This window comes from Nestor notabilis, unplaced genomic scaffold, assembly GCF_000696875.1.
Source record: "Nestor notabilis isolate BGI_N333 unplaced genomic scaffold, ASM69687v1 scaffold17129, whole genome shotgun sequence".
Lineage (NCBI taxonomy): Eukaryota > Metazoa > Chordata > Aves > Psittaciformes > Psittacidae > Nestor > Nestor notabilis.
The window spans coordinates 31,118-49,687 of NW_009942553.1; the positions used below are offsets into that span (position 1 = coordinate 31,118).

Genomic DNA, 18,570 nt, shown 5'->3' on the forward strand with positions numbered 1-18,570 from the left:
TGTTATGTGGTATTTCTCAGAAATACACCTCAGAAATTTTAGAGTGTTGCAGCTAAACAGGCAAGCTAGAATGTTGCCTTTCTTTAACATGAAGGGCAATATCATCCTGTGTCCAAACCTTTTTTTGCTGCTTGTTTATCTGCGTTATCCAAAGACATGAAAATTTTCCTGATCCTAGGACTTTAAGCTTCTTTAAGCAAATAACACATGTGTAAGCAGAGTTATACCTGCTTCCCACCATCCTAGGAATAGGTCACAAAACACTGTCAACTAATGAGCAGTAAAGATTTCTGCCACAATAGGGGAGACTTTCAAAATTGATGGTGCTAGTTTGACAAGCTTCCCAGTCTTTGGGCAAGCCAGCATCCAGAATGCATGAATCTTAACCCCTCCCATCCCCTCTGAAACAGATTCTGTGTTACCTCTTAAGAGCAACACAGGTTCTTATCTGAAATGATGAATTCTCACTTTTTACTAGAATAGATTTTTACTGAAAACTGAGATTACTGTTATTTAAATAACCTGGATAGGTTTTTAAGCAAGCAAATCCTTCTAAATCAGACATTTCCCATGCAAGATATAAGCTAATTTTAATACAAATGTACATATTCGTAAAAAGGCTGATGGACTTCTCACAGTGAGTCCTTTTTTAGTATGTTAAGACAACAGGGAAGCAAGCTTCACAGAGTATGTGAAACTAGCATAGCTTAGACTGACCTGGAGGGAGCCATACTTAACAAGAGATGTTTAAATCTGTTTTTCATTGAAAAGGCTCTGAAAGGCCAGTGTTACTTAACTGTGTACACTTCTTTTATTTTTAAGGACAGTAAAAGGCAACGTCCCTGTCAGGAAGAATTTTCTGTTGAAATATTGAGTGTAAAACGGATTTCACTTGATTTTAGACATTCTCCATCTTAAGTGCAATAGAGGTCACTGTGAGCAACATGAGAGGAGATGTTTCAGCTATGAGGAAGCCACAAAAATAAAAAGTACAACCAAGTACAACATTGTAGTAAGGATGGCAAAAAGTGAGCCATATAGTCTGTTGGAAATTGAGGAAAAGTGGTAGTGGCAAGTCATACCAGTTGTAGTAGCAAACTACCAAAAATTGCAATTGGAAACTGAGCTCTTCCTACAGCTGGTGGTGGACAGCAACTGTATAATACTATCAGTCCTTCCATTTCTTAGCCTTTTTCTGCTGAGCTTTTGAAAGGATTGTTTCTTTCAGTATATTTATTGTATGTCTTTCTGCAGGTCTCTGTTGTGTAATCTTGTCAAGATCAAGCTGGGATGCTATGAGCTAGAGCCAAATAGAAGTCAATCTGCTGAAGATTACCTCAAAACCTTTATGGAAACAGAAGTGAAGCCACTTTGGCCTAAAGGCTGGATGCAAGCAAGGTAAGATACCTGCTTTGTATATCTGTTAATCTTGGTGTTAAGTATTTCTTGGATCTTACTTATTGCCATAACATTTGACTGAACTACGTACTATTAATTTTGCTTAAAACTTCAAAATACTTCAGTGGAACTGGAGTATTTTAGAAGATAGAAAATTCACTTCTGAAAAACATGCAATCTTGTTTGCAAGCCTGTGAGCTAAAAGCCCAGTGTTTCCTTTGGAGAACTCTTTGCTGTTGTCATCTGCTGGAGACTGACTTCACTAGAGTTTGTAACACAGTGGGTGATGCTTCATTTGAGAGAGAGGTATGAGGAGGGGGAGTAAGTGCTTGGGAAGCTCTTCCTGTGGTATAGAAAGAGATAATGATATAGAAAGCAGTTGTGCTTATGTAACTTGTAAGCAGTCTAATAGTGCAGTGTGACATAGACTTTAAGATTATAAACTGGATTTCAACACCAGAGTTCACAAAATACTAAGGCTTGTGCTTTTTATTTCGTGTATGTGATTGGGATGCTCTGTGATGCTGCAGTTAAAAATACACCAGTTTCTTGATGAAAACTTACACTTGCTTCCTCCTGACTTAAGAGGAAACAAGCACACAAAGGAGGGAAAATGAGAGCAATAGTAATCATTGTGAACTAGAAATTTGACAGTTTTCAAACACTTCAAAGTGGGAGAAGCAAAGATGGGTGTTCTTTCCTTCTGTACACCTGATGCAAAAGACATTTTCCCATCAAATCTTGACTGTAAAAACTTAATGATATATACGATAAATGCTCCATCCCTGGCAGTGTTCAAGGCCAGGCTGGACGGAGTCTTGGGTGACGTGGTCGAGTGTGAGGTCTCCCTGCCCATGGCAGAGGGGATGGAACTAGATGATCTTAAGGTCCTTTCCAACCGTAACCACTCTATGATATATCAATACTAATCAGTGAGATTGCCCTGATTGTAAATTAGTCATATCGGTATCAAGCTGTAAAAATAACTGTACTGATTGTTTCCTAGAATACTCAGTGTAGAAAATGAGGCTGTAACAAGCTGCTTGTGAAATAGTAATAAAAGGAACAAATTAAGCTTTACACTTCTTGGCATACAGCTGACTTATTTCTGTTCAAGGATCTAGTATTGTATAGTAAGTATGCTGATGAGTGAGATGTTATCTCATATGAAGATTTTATTGAAGTAGACAAGATGAGGAATCCCACTTTAGCTTAAAAATACTTACGGAGATCGCTGATAGTGGCAAAACAGTCAAGTGATAATGTGAGGCCATCCAAGAATACATGGAATACATGTAAGTGAAGCATGTTAAAACTTTGCGTTCGAAAGCCATATAACATACAGTTCTTTCCCTTCCATATGATAAGCACACTGAAAACTTTTCATAAGCTTTTAAACTACTTATAAAAGGAGTTTCAACACAAAAGGACAAAAAACCTAAAACAAAACCCCAAAACAACCTATCCCTCCAAAACAAATCCAAGCAAACAAAAAAACCTTTACCCACCAACAGACCAAATAAACACCAAGAGCTGCCTGAGCATAACTTTCTGTGGACCAGCAAGACTTTTTTTACCAACTAGGCAGCTTTGGTACCATACAAGTTGTTCTGTATTTACAGGGAGGCGCTTCCCTGCTTTCTCTTTAGGAAGTGGTGTATTGTAATTTGCAGGCAAACTCTCCAAGTTACACATGGAGAGAGGAAAAGCAAGAGTTTCTGGGAGCTTGATAGTGGTAGCTCCTAATTTTATTCATACGCTGGATGGTCAGTCTTGTTGGGTGGGAAGTGAGGGTAGGGATTATCATGCTGAAGGATTCATGTTTATATGTGGTCTCAGAAGGAGCTCTGTAAGCTGGGAAAAAAAAGTGAAGGCTTTTAATGTTAAAAATGGCCTAATGACTGTATTTCATAAGAAATACTAATCAGAGTAGGTCTGTAGGTACCTGAACTTTGTGGGTTCAGCCTAGAGGAAAAACTTCTGCTCTTTCAAAGTTAACTGCATATAATGTTCATCACAGGTCAGTATAGAAGCATGAGGATATGTATCAATCAAAATTTTAAACTGCACCTTGTTCATTTGTCCATGTGTATCACAACTACCTTTGTCACATGAATTTTCAATGTGTATAACTTCCATACTCTGCCCCAGGAGATTGTTTTATTAATATCCATGGATTTAGAGAAATATTTTTGTCCTAAAGGATCCCAAAGCCTTTCAAATAATGTAACCCATTTTTTTTATGTAACTGGGTTGCATATTAATTCCATATGTGTTAGAAAAAACCCTGCAACCTAAATACGTGTATGTTCAAAAAATAAGTGTAAGGAGCAGGAAGTCTGTTTCCTTTAATTCCAAGAGTTTAATCATCTTCGGAGGTCATCATGCAAGTAGGCTTGGAGCACATTTATTTTGTGCAGGTCAAGCAGCATACTTGAAATCGTGATCAGAGAGAAATGATCTCATACTGATCTCTCTCATCAACTTTTAAATCTAAATATATTTATGCAATGCTGGGATTATTTTCCAAGTGTGTTCTTACTTTGGAGCACACACTGCACTGTCCTTTCTTTGTATTGTATCTTTGATTTCTGCTGCCGTAGTAGGACAGTTTTGTCTTGAACCATTAAGGGTGATACTACAAATTACCAGGGCCTGGATTTATTCTGGGTTTTCATTCCCAAATTAAAAAGTTGAAGGAATAGACAAAGCACCAGGGAGGAGGCGTGGAGAAAAATATTCTCAGGAAGTTTCTGTGTAGGACAGAAAGTGGCACATTGAACTTGTAGCTAAAGGAACATACCTCATGACATTATGTTCTTTATGGGCATTCTGTAGCTTCTGATGGGAAGCATTGTAATACAGATTTGGAAGTTAGCATGGTGAAGAAAATGGAGCTGAAAGTGGAATCTGAGAATTAAGGCACTGAAATGTAGCAAAAGGATGTCGATGTTTTCTTGCCAGATTACATGAGATTTTGGATGCATGGATTTGTCGTTAACTATTGCAGCTCTAAGGATGTATTATCAGTGGTGAAAAGCTCTTGTTTAGACAGCTGTTTATGATGTGATCACTGTTAGTGTGATGGCAGTGGTGTAGGAAAATCTTGTCCGTTCTCATTTACCTACCTTGGAAACAGGGAAGAGGACCAAGTTTTCATTAGCAGTCTATTTATAGCTGCATTTGAGTAGCAAGCTGCAAGATGGGTGCAGATCAAGAATCATTTTCACTTCCCATTTGTCAGCTCAGGGGTTGATAACATGGAAATAAAAGCATGTGAACTGCTGAGATTTGTCATACCAACTCTTGTCATTCATTGGCTCTGTAGCAAGATGCATGTGTAAGTCCAGTGTAACTGAAGTCACAGAAATGGTACTCAACGGCCTGTATAAAATAGTAAAGAAAATTAAAAGCAGGCATGGCTACTGTATTCTGACTTTTTTTCCTCTGTTTTAAAAAACAAAAAAACCCCAAACAAAAGTAATGCCAAAGCACAACAGGTTAACTGCAAAATTCAAACCTGTGATCGGTGTCTGACTACACAGTGTGAAGAGTTTATCGTAATCCTTAATTCAACATATCTCATTGGTATTTGAGGAGAGAGAATTCAAAATGTTTCTTGTGTCCAGCTGAAGGAGGGAATATTCCATTACATTTACTTCTGCTTGGCTGTTCACTGAGGTATTTTGAATGAAAACTTGAATTTATGGTTTGGGTTGGTTTTTTTTGGTTTTTTGGTTTTTGGTTTTTTGTTTTGTTTGTGTGTTTTGGGTTTTTTTGTTTGTGGTTTTTTTTTTTAGCATTCTTCTGTTTATGGCTGCCTGGAGCTACATGGTGTTAGCAATACAGACAAACTACCTACTAGCTGCTTTGGGGACAGATGATCAAAGTGTTCTGAAAATTCAAGGATATTTGCATATTTGGTCATATGCTGATTGACCCTGTAGAATCACCTTCTTGTTTCTTTACTTGCCGCTCTTTTAGGATGCTTTTTAAAGAAAGCCGAAGTGTTCACAATCACCTCACTTCTGCTCCGTGAGTATAACATTGACAACTGCTATCTTTAGCTTGTTCATAGTATCTTTATCCATCTTCATGCTACTTTTGTTTTGGACAGAGGGAAGAAAAGGGAGAGATTTGGGGATTTGTTTGAAGAGACTTACAATGTTAGTAATAACTAATGTTCTTGTGGCATGATATTTCAGTTCAGTTATGAAGTGGCTGGATAAATCAAGTGGATATTCATTCTTGGATTAATGCCTTTAACTCACAGTATTTCAAAGTGCTGTATCCTGTCTGAATTTTGCTGTACAGCATATTAAATTGAACTCGGAGGCTGCAGTACTTTCTGCTTTTTTCTTCGTAAATATCTCTGTAACCACAGAAGGCTGGGTATCTTGGTGGAGTTTTACCTTCTTGATTTTCAACAATGCTATGTCCCTCCTGGGTGCTGTCTGCATTCAGCCAGAATTCAGATAAACGATTTTGACTTTGAATAACACCCAAATTGCAATCTTTGTGATAAATGATTGACATAGGATATTTTTATACATGATAACAAAACTGAGTCATGGTCCACCTCCAGTAAGGTGGTCTTTTAACCAGACATCTTGGGAAACATTAGTTGCTTGGGAAAGGAGAGAAAATGACCTATAAAATGCTATTGATCCTCTTGAAGAACTAGAAATGAGAAAACGATGTGTGAACTGCCTAACTTAAAAATTGAAGCTGATGACTAATAATCCTTAATGCTTGCGTAACTACAGTTGGTGCTGTGGTGTTCACTTACACTGCAAAAGAACCTGGAAGCTTGTTAAATGGTTCTTGTAACAAACAGAACAGTGAAACAGTTGTTAAGCAACAAAACACTTTTTTTTTTTGGGGGGGGGGGGGGGGGGAGGGAGGAAGCAACTGATTTTATGTGGTTTGAAATATAAACGAGAACACAAAGTATACTCAGTGACAAAAACATCAATGTAAAGTGAAATTAATTTATTTGGAGTTTCTCTAAATTGGACAAGTAGAAAATGGCTCTCTTGATACATACCAGATTATATCAGCAATTCAGTGAATTTTGCATCTAAATTACTTAGAGATATATCACCCAAAAAATGGATTAAAGGTGTGCTTTTCTCTCCCCCTCTATATTTTCATTCATTTTCTATTTCAAAGATGTTTTATTATTAAAGCTGGACTTCAGTAGTCATCTTTCTGGCATATTGGGACAGGGTAACACTTAAAACTGAAGTGACTTGCCTTTCTATTGTCTTCTGATGCACATCTGTATCCTCTGTTTTAGGGCAAAGAAGAAGGTGATTCTGGCCCCTAAACCCAAAGCGAAGGTAAATGCCTATTTAGATACCTGAATTTTATATGACCACTTGATACAAGCTGTTTCCTGCCTCTGATTCAGAAAAATTCTGGCAGAAGAATTCCATCAGGAAATACTGTAAGAGCTTATTGACTTGGTGCTATATTACTTCAAAGAAAGTAGTTCAAAAGACTTCTGTATAGCTTTGTAACTTTAGGCTATATTAGTTCTTTAAAAATTGACTATAAAGAGGTACTAGTTCCAGTAAAATTTCACATCTTTTTAATGTACTTTGTGTTTTTTCTCAGCTGTATTAAATTTGGTAAGACTGGAAAAATACACGGTTGGGAGAATAGCATAATAAGTTGATAGAGGTTCTCGTTAGACATGACCAGGTGTTATCTTAGTTCAGTAGCAATTTTACCTAGCAGTCAGATTAGCTACCCTGTGCTTCACAGATTATTCTTAACTGTGTGGGACACTTTTATGTCCCACATAAAAGTGGGACATGATGTGGAGCAACAGCACTAGGTTTTAAAACACAAATACTGAATTAGCATGGAGGACTAAAAGATCTAGGTATCATAGGTAATACAAAAATTTCAATAGTAGACCTTCTTCAGTTCATCTGAATATACAGAATAAGAGAATTGCACTAAAGAAGACTTCAGATCTACTCCAGAAAGGGTATTAAAACCTGTCTTACCTCTCTGTTCTCAGGACTCCAGTCCAAAGAAAGAACAGAAAACCTGTATGTCTTCAGTCAGTTCAAGTTGCGCTACTGTACTGAGTTCCAGCACGCCTGTCTGCACCCCAGCCAGCTCTAGCTGCACACCAGCTCCAGAGACCATCTGTTTGGATGACTCATTGGATGAAGACCTCTCTTTCCACCCACCTTCACTGGACTCTATTTCTGATGCTCTGGCAGTTATCAATAATGGTGCCAAGGGATCACCTCTTGGGTCCACCATAGACACAACAACATCCAGACCTCGCCCTGGACTGAGGGAAGAGAAACTAGCAAGCATTATGAGCAAGTTGCCCCTGGCAACTTCGAAGAAAGTAGAGCCCACTCAGACACCCCATTCATCAAGTCTTATTGCTGGTCACACAGGGCCAGTACCAAAGAAACCCCAGGACCTAGTTCACACTGGTATCTCTTCAGGCCTTATTGCTGGATCTTCAATTCAAAATCCTAAGGTTTCCTTAGAGCCTTTGCCAGCCAAACTACTTCAGCAAGGACTACAGAGGTCAAGCCAGATCCAAGCCGCTTCCTCCTCTTCACAGACTCATGTTTCTTCCTCTAAGACCCAAGCAGCTATTTCCACCTCTCAAAGAACTAAGGATGCTAATATCTTGGTATCATCTTCTGAGGCTCAAAGTGGTTCTTCCTCAACATCACAAGTGACAAAGGTGCACCAGCATTCAGCTGTACAGCAGAAATATGTATCTCCTTTACAAGCAACTATTAGTAAATCACAGACCAATCCAGTGGTGAAATTGAGTAGTAATCCCAAACCGTCTTGCTCATCAGCAGTCATCAAGGCTCAAGATAAGCCTGTAGTATATCGCCTGCCTTTGTCTAATCCCTCACCTGGAAGTGGCTCTCAAGTGTCTCACCCACTGGTATCTCGGACAACATCCAGCACCTCTACCTCTAGTAACTATTTAGCCAAGGCTATGGTGTCACAAGTTTCTTCCCAGGGTTTCAAGCCTCCCTTCTCCATGGCTGCCTCTCCCAAACCTGCTGCCTCTCCCAAGCCCACTGCATCTAAACCCTCTGTCACACCCAAGCCCAATGCATCACCTAAATTTTCATCCAAGTCCACCTCATCCCCCAGGCCTGCAACAACACCCAGTTCTTCCAGTTCAAGTGCACTAGTTTCCCAGAGTAGTCACTCCAGCAACAACCCCCTTCATAAACAGACCAGTGGTGTAAATATCAGCAGGCAGTCTCCCACAGTGAATTTGCTGCCCTCTAATCGCACCTCAGGCCTTCAGCCTGCAAAGAACCCTCAGGCTTCTTCAAAATTGCCCAACTCTTCTCCTTCTGGAACTGTTGGTAAAAATAATCTGGGTGGAGTTGGAATGAATGTACCTGCCAGCAGAGGCAGTAACCTTAACTCAAGTGGAGCTAGTAGGACTAGTCTGTCTGGGGGAGCAGGAAGTGGAACACAGGGTGCTACTAAACAATTGTCAACTCCACACAGACCATCTTCTGCCTCAGGGTCTCCAGTTGTAGCAGCCAGTGTGCAGGTATGCATCTAACAAGGTTACATTTAAACCTTACATTAATATTTATCACACTTATTTTGTAAACATTCTTTCTTACAATATTTTGATTTGAAAATGTGTCATAAATATAATGTTGATACTTTGCTAAGCATAAATGTTAATACTAATGAAACTATTTCTCACTAGTAAATAGGTATTTCCAGCTAATGTGAAATTCAAGGATCAGTGTGGAATGATTCTCACTGTAAAATGTTGGTCTATTCTGTGAAACAGAATACACTTTTGTTTGTTAGTTTGTTTTATGAGCAATAGAAAAGGTAAGCCTTCTGTGGCCGTATTTCCAGGGGATGTGGTGTTTTCTTGCATTATTGGGTATTCTTTCGTGTTTACCTATTTGTATGGTGGTGGTCACACAAAAAGGTGTATTGGTACATTTGTTGCTAAGCTTCATGATTAACTTGTAAAACTTGAGTTCAGTTGCTTGTGGTTTGAGTATAAAACAAGATGTGTATTTAAAATTAACACATGCAGGGCTCTTACTTAGTATCTGTGATTAAATATGTATCTTATTTTGTAGGGTCTAGTCAAACTGCATGAGACATCTCTAATATATAAATATCCTAGAAATTGTTTGAGAGCTATGCAGAACTTTAGCACTGGAGATAAAACAGTAGTACAAAACAAACACTTTGAAAATACTGTTGTTCTAAACTCCATGCAAACCTATGATTTACTCAGAAGACAACTTGCTTTTCCAAGTTCTTCCTGGGCACTATTTAATTACTGAGCCGATGTGAGGTTTTGCTCTCTCTTTATTGGTCTCTCTATTCTGGGGTCTTCACTACTTAAGGAGACTTAAGAAAAGCAGTATCACTGTAAATCAGAGTCTTGGTGTACAGCAAATGGAAGGCTTTGTGTTTTTCTGAACAATGGGCGTAGCTATTGTATGGAAGTGATGTATATTCAGCCTTTAGCGATGGTTTGTAATTTTTAGCTTGCTATCAAATTTTTCTTAATGCAGCTGAATAACAGGAGGAAGATGATTTTTTTAATTTTTTTTTTTTTAAAGACAATTCTATGGTCTTTCATCCTGCTGTACCTTAAGTCTGTTACAGTAAACAAGAAATGTCTGGGAGGCTCTGACACAGCCTTCTCATTATTTTGGGTACTTTGAATGAAAAAAACCCCACAACCCAACCCGCATGCTGCGCAAGGGCCACTGTGGTACTACTTAGAGTCTAGAGAAAAGATGAGCCAGATACGGTCTAGTTTGGGTACTCTGGAAGGTGCCTGGTGGAGACAAAAAAGGCAACAATGAATGGACTGGGAATGGAGTTGTTTCTCCCTGGTGCAGTCAACAGAATCCATTGGATACAATTGCTGTGATGTAGAAGAAAATGTGAAATGGGTGTGGTAGTGCTTAAAGATGAAAGATGGGGGAAATCAGTAGTATTGTGTTGGATGATGAGATGAATTCTGGCAAACCTTCCTGTAGTTAAAGGCAAGTGATTTTTTTGGGGGGGGGTCTGTTTTGTTTTGGGGTTTTTTTGTTTTGTTTTTGTGGTGTTTTGGTTTGGTTTGGTTTTTGTTTTAAACTGATGACCTGGGGAATTAAGTATATTTTGGCATACACTGATGTTGAAGAGGACTTGAGGGCGGTGTGGTGGATAATCAAGTAACATGAGTGCGTACTGTAATACAGCAAAATAAGGTTGGTTGTGTACAGAAGGGGGAAATCAGCTATAGATACTGAGCAGCAGAGAGTATCACTAAAATAATTATTGTGACTTTACAGGTGGGTGTATACCTACGTATGTATGCATTTTGGTAACCTGACTTCTCTTTAAGTCTGGGGTTCTTGTATTTGAATCTTAATTTCCAGAAATCATTGCTTCTAAGCAGCCACTTTAGAAATAAAGTTAGTGTTCTGTTAAGATCCAGATTTGGAGAGGGGAGAGTGATACTGTACTTCTAAAGAACTTCAGATCTACATCTGACAATTTCATAGTATTCATCCATAGAAGATGCTGCGTTAGGTTCTGACTGTAGACCCAGTGCATAATTAGAAAGGAGATAGAGGGAATGACCTGAGAAAAACGTGAGAGATGAACCATACTTGTACCATCTTAGTAGATGAACAGTGCGAAGATGTCCTGGGTAGATAAGTGGATATTTATTAATAGTTTAATACCCTTCTTAATAAGGCCACAGTTAACAGAAAATAGTTGATTCTTATCTCCTTAAAGAATACAACTAAAAGCTTTAAAATCTTGAAGTACTCCTTTTCTTTGTACAGTCAACAGCAGGAGCATCATTACTGGCTAACGCCTCACCTCTGACTCTCATGGCATCACCCCTGTCTGTAACCAGTCAGAACGTGACATCTGCACCATTAACTCCTTTTGGGATGCTGGGTGGCCTTGTACCTGTGACCGTGCCCTTCCAGTTTCCCTTGGAGCTGCTTGGCTTTGGGACAGACACAGCTGGAGTGACAACCACCTCGGGATCTACCTCAGCGGCTTTCCACCACAGCCTAACTCAGAGTGAGTGGAATAAGTTACCACACTGTGCTATAAGGAAAGATGCATCCTGAAAATGGAATTTAAGAAGAGAAGCAATAAAGTTGTGGGAGACTCCCATTTGGTGTATGAAAATCCCTACAGGAGTGTAAATGTGATTTCTTCACTGGTAGAATTTTGTCATTACCCAAATGAAGATAATTACGAGCCATCTTTGATAAAAGCTTAACTTCATTGTTACGTTTACAGCATATGTTTAGTTTTGAACATGCTTTTTTGGGTTAACTTTTAATCCTCTGTCTTTAGAAAAGAATAGAGCTTAAAAGTCTCCAAGTGTCACAACACAAATAAGAGACTTAATATGGTGAGTCCTTAAAATATCCTTAGCTTAGTAATCTTGGATATCAAACTGTTCTCTTAGAGGAAGTATCAACCTAGATGGCATTTGTTTTTTTTCTTCCAATTGCTTGAAAAGAAATTCTTTGGGGTTTTAACCTATATTAATTTTTGGCCTTTCTGCTGAAGGACATCACATGAAGAGTTGCATCCCAGTAGCAAGGCACGGTCCTTGCTCTGACTTTTGATTAACTATATCTGAATAGGTCTGTTTCCGTTGACTTATTCCAGCCATCAGAATGCTGATCCATTTTCAGAAATCCATACAAATTTGCATGCTACCGTAGCTACGCTATAAAATGAAAACTTCCTATCTCGTAAAGGCTGCCTCTTGTTTTTAAGCTTTATTTTTGTTGCTCTCCTTCTTTCCCCAGACTTACTGAAGGGTTTACAGCCAGGTGCTCAGCACACAGCAACACTGTCTCACTCACCTTTGCCTGCTCACTTGCAGCAAGCTTACACAGGTAAAGACACTGTGTTTTTCTTATTACTTACTTTTAACTTAAAAGTTAGATTTCTGCCCTAGACTGAAATAAAATGTACACCAGAACTGAAGTTGGTTTAAAGAAGACATGACAGAGGGACAAGCTTTCATAGCAGCTTTGGTAGCAGCTGACAGTACACATTCTATCACAGCAGTATTTAAGGAAGCTAAACTTCCTTCTTTTTTTTTTCCTTTCCTTTCTTTTCTTCAATGTCAGGAGCAAAAAAAGCTCAAAAACATCAATAATTTATTGTAGCAGTTCTAGAAACCAAAGTGTATAAATTCAATTAGTGGGTAAAAAAAGGAATACTGCTTACTGGACACTAACATGATTATTTACAGGCTGCATAAAGTTTGTATTGGTGAGATTATTTTTTCCACTTAGTTATAATTTCTCCATTGGAGGAGAAACTGACCTTCCAGCTGGAAGCTTCTTCATGCTGCTTCTAAGAGTATATACCTGTGTGTAAAGTGTGATGATTCCCTAATGGAATATTTGCCTCCCTGAGAATTTTATCCTTGATAAGAGTTGCATATTTTAGTAGAGAAGAGAAGCTTGAAGTAGAACATAACTTCTTCTATTTGTAAGACTTGATGCTGAAAACTATCATAAAGCTTTAGAGAGTGCAATTTATTTAGACTCCACTCTTTGCCACCTGTAGGTTTTTTGTTTGGGTGGGTTAGGAGCAGGAAGGGTGGCAGTGGCTTGGGTGGGAGTTTTTCATCCTGTTCTCAGAGTCCTCAGCACCAAAAAAACTGAGCAGTGTTGCTCTAAGAGCCTGTGGAAACAAACCAATTGGCTTTTATTGAGTACAACCATGATTTTGGGGTTTTTGTTTTTTGTATCCCAAGCTGCAACTTAATCTTTAGAAAGACGGTATCTTTTGATCTGAAGCCTGATATCTCACGTTTCAACAGTGCTATTTCTAATGAATGAACTATAGAAAAGATGCGGTCTTCCACCCTATAATGTACGTTTTGGTAATGCTAAAGCTGAATGTGCCAAATTCCTGTCTCTTTTGCTGGTAAGTTATAAAAATAAAAGGTCACTCATGTTTTTATTCTCCCCTTTCTTTTTCTGTCTCTAAACTACAGATGGAGGCCAAAGTAAAGGGGACACTAAGTTACAGCGAAAAAACCAGTGACTTCTGGACAAGCAAGGGAGCTGAAGCAGTTCTGGTTGGCTGACAGAATCTGCCCAGTTGGGAAAGTGCTTATTGTCACAGGGCTGCTGTTTCTGTCGATGTTTACATATTCTGATCCCAAGCACTGTGGTGAGAGGAAGAAGAAAAAGAAAACAATACTTGATCAAAGAGAGAAGGAAAAGGAGGACTGGTCCTCCTGGTCATGCAGACTGGTCATAGTTTGATCTTGCCTAACGAAACAAGCTTTTTTTTATCTGTTCTGATTGGCTTTTAAAAGAAATTGATCGTCAAACCCACAGCAGCACAAACGTGTTTTGTTTTGTTTTTTTTCTTTCTGGGTGATGTCCAGTGAAGAGTTGAAAGTGTGAGAGGAGCTAGAATTGGTTTCTCCATCCATGGTGTAAGGTGGAATCATCCCCTTCATTAGTGCCCAAAGTGCCCAGTATAAGATGATGTGTATGTCCTGAGTGTACTATACGGTTGTGGACCGAAAGTTATGTAGAATAGAGGTGGTGCTGGGATCCTTTGCATTATAATTAAACCCTTACACAAATTCAGTTTCCCATACGGGCATGTTTTCCAGCGTTACAAGGCTGTTTTGGCTTTAGGGAGCCTACAGATGGATGCGCTCTAATTAGAGAGTTGTCTTCAAAAACAGATCTCCTGGCATATTGAGACATGGGAAAACTTCTTGCTCCTTACTTGATTGGGTTTTAAAATATAAATATGTAAGGGAGGAAAGGGTTGGAAATTTTTCCATGTACATGAAAAGGAAACCCACATTTTATTGGTCAGACTAGCATTTCTTGCCCACATCATTTTTTTTAAAGGCACACACTGATTTTTCAGGCCTTCCATTTGATAAGCTTTGTTTTCCTTTGCCTTGTGCTTATCTGCTACTGAAATTAAGTAATGTTCTACTCATTTATTTTATAAAACAACCAGTTCTTTACTCATTCTAGATCTTCCTCATCTTTCATCTAACTCCTCCCAAAAGCCATGCATTGTACTGATTTCTAGATAAAGAAAGCTGTTTGTGATCTATTCCAGAGCCAGATTAATACTGCTTCAGGCATTAGCCAAAGAGGAGTCGTTCAAAAGCGACCAGAGGTGCCTTCTCTTCTGGGGGCTGAATGGGTTGTCTCCAGCATGTCCAGCCCCTGCTGGCCTGGGGAGTTCCTGACCTGAACTCTTTCTTGCATGGTAGCACAAGACTGCAAAGCTGGCATTTCTGTTTGGGTTGGTTTTTTTATAGCAATATATTGACTGGTTCATTTGTAAGGCTAGGAAGTATCCAGCGTATGTTGCACTTTCGACACTAGGACAGAACTTCGCTGTTGAGTCCCTTGTGCTGTCAGATGAACAGCAAGAATGGCAGGAAGTGAAATAAGTCATAGGGGAAAGGAGCAAATTAAGTAGTATGATGCCCTTCTCCTTGAACTCAGAAACATTCCCTTGATCAGAGATGCTGAAATTCCTAGTAACTAGTCTTTCCAGTAGTTTGATTTGAGAATGAACCAGTGACTACTCGTTATCTCACACCTTCCAGAGAGACTTTGACCCTTGGATAACGAATCTTCAATGTTTTTTTCTAGATTAACTTATAGCTTTCAGGTTTCTTTTACATGTGATTTATTTTTCTTAGACCAGACAACAATTTCTTTTCTATTTAGAGCTCATTTTAATTTTATATAAATATATATACGTGAATTTAAAATAATATATATTGTGTATTTAGTATAAAATGTTGGGTTGAGCTCAGCAATAAATGTTTTTGCACAACACTTCTGTGAAAGACAGATTGAATTAAAATAAGATGCATTAGTTCATTAATTTCACTCCACAGCATCTGCCAATTAAATGCTTTTTAGCTAGTGCTAATGTTTTGTATGTGGCATGTTAATTAGATAAGCTTGCATCTCCATCATCAAGGTTAATTTAGAGTTGAAACATACAGCTACGTAGACCCTGATATTCTAAGTACTGTGCAAATTCTGTCAGAATATCATATATTCAGAAGGCAAGCTTTATCTGATTTTTATGTTTTTTGGTTTTGGTTTTCCCCCCCCCCCCTTTTCTCCAGTCAGGGTTGAAGGAAGATAACTTTCAGGTTTTGGGACCTAACAGTTCTGGCAAGATGCTAATTCTCTGAACTGTGTCAAACCTCATACCTTTTAACAATGTATGTAGCTGAGGGAGTTGCAGCAGTGAGCATCAGACAGCAATATATTTAAAGACCCTGTCCTAAGAGAGTTCTACCTCTTCTATGTTCTCTTCATCAAGGCATCTCATTCAAATTGCTATCTCTTGTCTTCATACTTTAAGAAATTTTAGACTGGGAGACTTGGAGCCCTTTATACAGCACAAATTTCCTTTTAACATCCCTCCCTTCCTGGAAGTATGCCTCATCTTCAGTTAGGGAGTATCCTCTCTAAATCTTAAGAAGGGTAAGAGTTATGTCCTGTCTGTGTGGCCTATTGAGCTTCTCAGTCTTGGGAAACAAGTAAACTAATACTAATACTTACTGTGGAGATAAGCAGTAGGATGAGGAGGATAAAGATGACCATACATTGTTGGTGAAGCTAGTTCAGACAGCCCCCCAGAGGGTAAAGTTCAGTCATTACACTCCTGAGCTTCTTTGGAATCGACAACATAGAACTGAAAGGGTCTACATCCCCTGTTCCCTGGTCTCCCTAGTTAAACCTAGCAAGGCCAAGTTAAAGGAAATAATAGAGTGGCTCCCAGAGACCTTTGTGGGTAGCATAAACAGGGTGGGGAAGTGAAAGATCTCTGCAACATCCAAATGCAAAATTAGGTTAATGTTTTACTATTTTCTGCACAGCAGCTCTTCTGAAGACATTTTCCCCAAAGTTTTTACTGTTTATTAAGGGCCGTTGTTAATAAATAAACTGTAGTTGTACATACTAAATAACCCTCAGTATTCACAAGCAATAAGAAAGCCAAGTAGAGCTGTCTTTTCCAGACAGCAGGGCTGAACTTGGTTTGGGGACTGTATATGAGCTAATACGTCAAGCTCACTGAAAGCTCCAAACAAATGCAAGCAATAATTTCAAACACAGGTTTTAGATGTTAAAACCGTCTGGGTAATACTTTCTGCTACATGATCCAAAGTCCCAAAAGTCATAGTAGCTATTTTAAATCCTTTCAAGAGACTTGCAAAGAAAGAAGGCAGGCTAGATGAAAAACAGGCTGCAAAGTTTCCTAATACCTTGGACTGTAACTGCAGTGTTCTCCCACTACAAGATGCAAATGGCCTAACTCACTTTGTCTGGCCTTCCCTCTTGATACAAGAAACATGACTAATACTGATCAACTAAGTCACAAGTGTGGATGCTGTGGGTTTCACATCTGTTTTCTGCTAATCAGAAGTAACTTTTAATTATCTGGGTTCTGCTTCTTGTTTGAATCCGATCAAAGTTGTCTGATGCACAGATTTGGGGGTGGGACAGGTGCCAAGAGCCTGTTTCCTTCCTGCAGTCCCATCACCTGACCCTTCCTCCACACTCCTTCTCCACTTGGTGCAAGACCCTTGAGGACATGAAAACAGAAATCCTGCAACTCTCCCAAGCTGTCATCAGTTGTGTGAACCATTAACCCTCTGGGAGTCATCTTGAACTCCAACTAACTTTATCACATTTGCTGCTACATTCGTAAAATGAACTTTTGGGTGTATTTATTAGCAAATTTTAATCTAGTTTACAGTTTTTTGTTTCCTTTTGAGTAGTTTTTGCCCACAGATGGATTAGAAGTGTTGGGGTGTTTGGGTTGGTTTTGGTTTGGGGTTTGGTTTTGTTTTTGTTGGAGTGATTTGGTGAAGGCACAGTGGTTCCTCTTCTGCTTTTGTTTGGGATTTATTTGAAGATGGTGTTGCAGGGAAAACCTGCAGCCAAGCTGTGGAAGGCTTCCTCCCACACCTAACTTTCATCTTTTGCTGAATCAGGGAGGGGGAATCATTAAAGGGACACTTGCTTTTTGTTTGGGTTTGTGATTTTTTTTTTTTACCATGAAAAGAACCAGTAGGGTGAAAGCAGTAGGTAAACGACTGATTAACACTTTATGCAATTTTAATTTTATAGACATTAAAAAAAGATTGGTAGATTTTGATTGGTCCTAGCTCTGGTGAAATGGCTGTTACCCTCCATGACTTACTTGATTCAGGCCTTTGTCCTTTGTTTAAGTGCCTTTTTTTTTTTTTTTTATTATTATTATTTTAAAATTTTATTTCCCTGCCCTCTTTAAACTGTTCTCAGAGATCCTGAAGTGCTGGAAGGCATTTTGGAGGAAAATCTTAAGCTTGCCAAGATGGCTTTATGCTGTTACACTATTTTTTCCCTTTTGTAAAGCAAACAAAAAAGCGTGTAATGTGTGTAACTTCATAGCTGCTGTACCATGGTGTTGGTCCCGCGTGCTTGTGCAGTCTTCTCTCTCACACTCACACATATGCACACACACACATATACAGCAATATTCCCGAGAAACCTGTTCATCCTTGTGCATCCTGCTGGCCCTGTTAAACACTTGAAAGGTGAACGTTTGTGCAAAGATGGCAGTACAATAAAGAGTGTGTGTGTGAGTGTGCGTATATGTGCATGAGAGAAAAGAAATGGCTAAGGGGAATGAAACTTCTGGCATTTTTTCTGAAGGTTTTAAATTTGGATCTTAATTAGGTCCCAAGTAAAACATCGTGGGCCCTGTCGGGCAACGTTATTAAATGCTGGACCACTTCACACAATTGCTGAGGCAAAGAAGTGTGCCTGCCAGCCCAAGGAGGGGGGAAAGAAAGAAGGTTAAAATAGCAGCTTGCAACAAGTTAGAGTTGAGATGAATCGCAAGGAATCTTGCGTGTCCCATCTAGTTGACACCAGTTACTGCAAGGATTCTCACATTTACCAAAGTTGCTGCTTTCTACTATACATCATATGTAAGAAGGAATTTGGTAAAGCCTGCAAGAGTGCAGCTGCTAATTGAAGTTAGACCTGGCCTAAAACGTTCACCATGAAGCACATTTCTTGTTGTACTCTTTCTCTGTTTGTTGAGTTTTCGTTAATGGTTTGTTTTCTT

General features: G+C 39.0%; 1 protein-coding gene across 1 annotated transcript in view; it reads left to right on the plus strand.

Moving 5' to 3' along the window:
• UBN2 (ubinuclein 2) overlaps positions 1-13,961 on the plus strand; it is a gene marked incomplete at its 5' end in the record, with an annotated part of 40,838 nt that extends 26,877 nt beyond the window's left edge. The window contains 7 exons of the mRNA XM_010021463.1: positions 1,255-1,398; positions 5,383-5,433; positions 6,698-6,740; positions 7,430-8,965; positions 11,241-11,487; positions 12,234-12,323; positions 13,439-13,961. Coding sequence (XP_010019765.1) covers positions 1,255-1,398; positions 5,383-5,433; positions 6,698-6,740; positions 7,430-8,965; positions 11,241-11,487; positions 12,234-12,323; positions 13,439-13,488 — 2,161 coding nt within the window. The remainder of the gene's footprint in view (positions 1-1,254; positions 1,399-5,382; positions 5,434-6,697; positions 6,741-7,429; positions 8,966-11,240; positions 11,488-12,233; positions 12,324-13,438) is intronic.
• Positions 13,962-18,570: the final 4,609 nt, after the last annotated feature.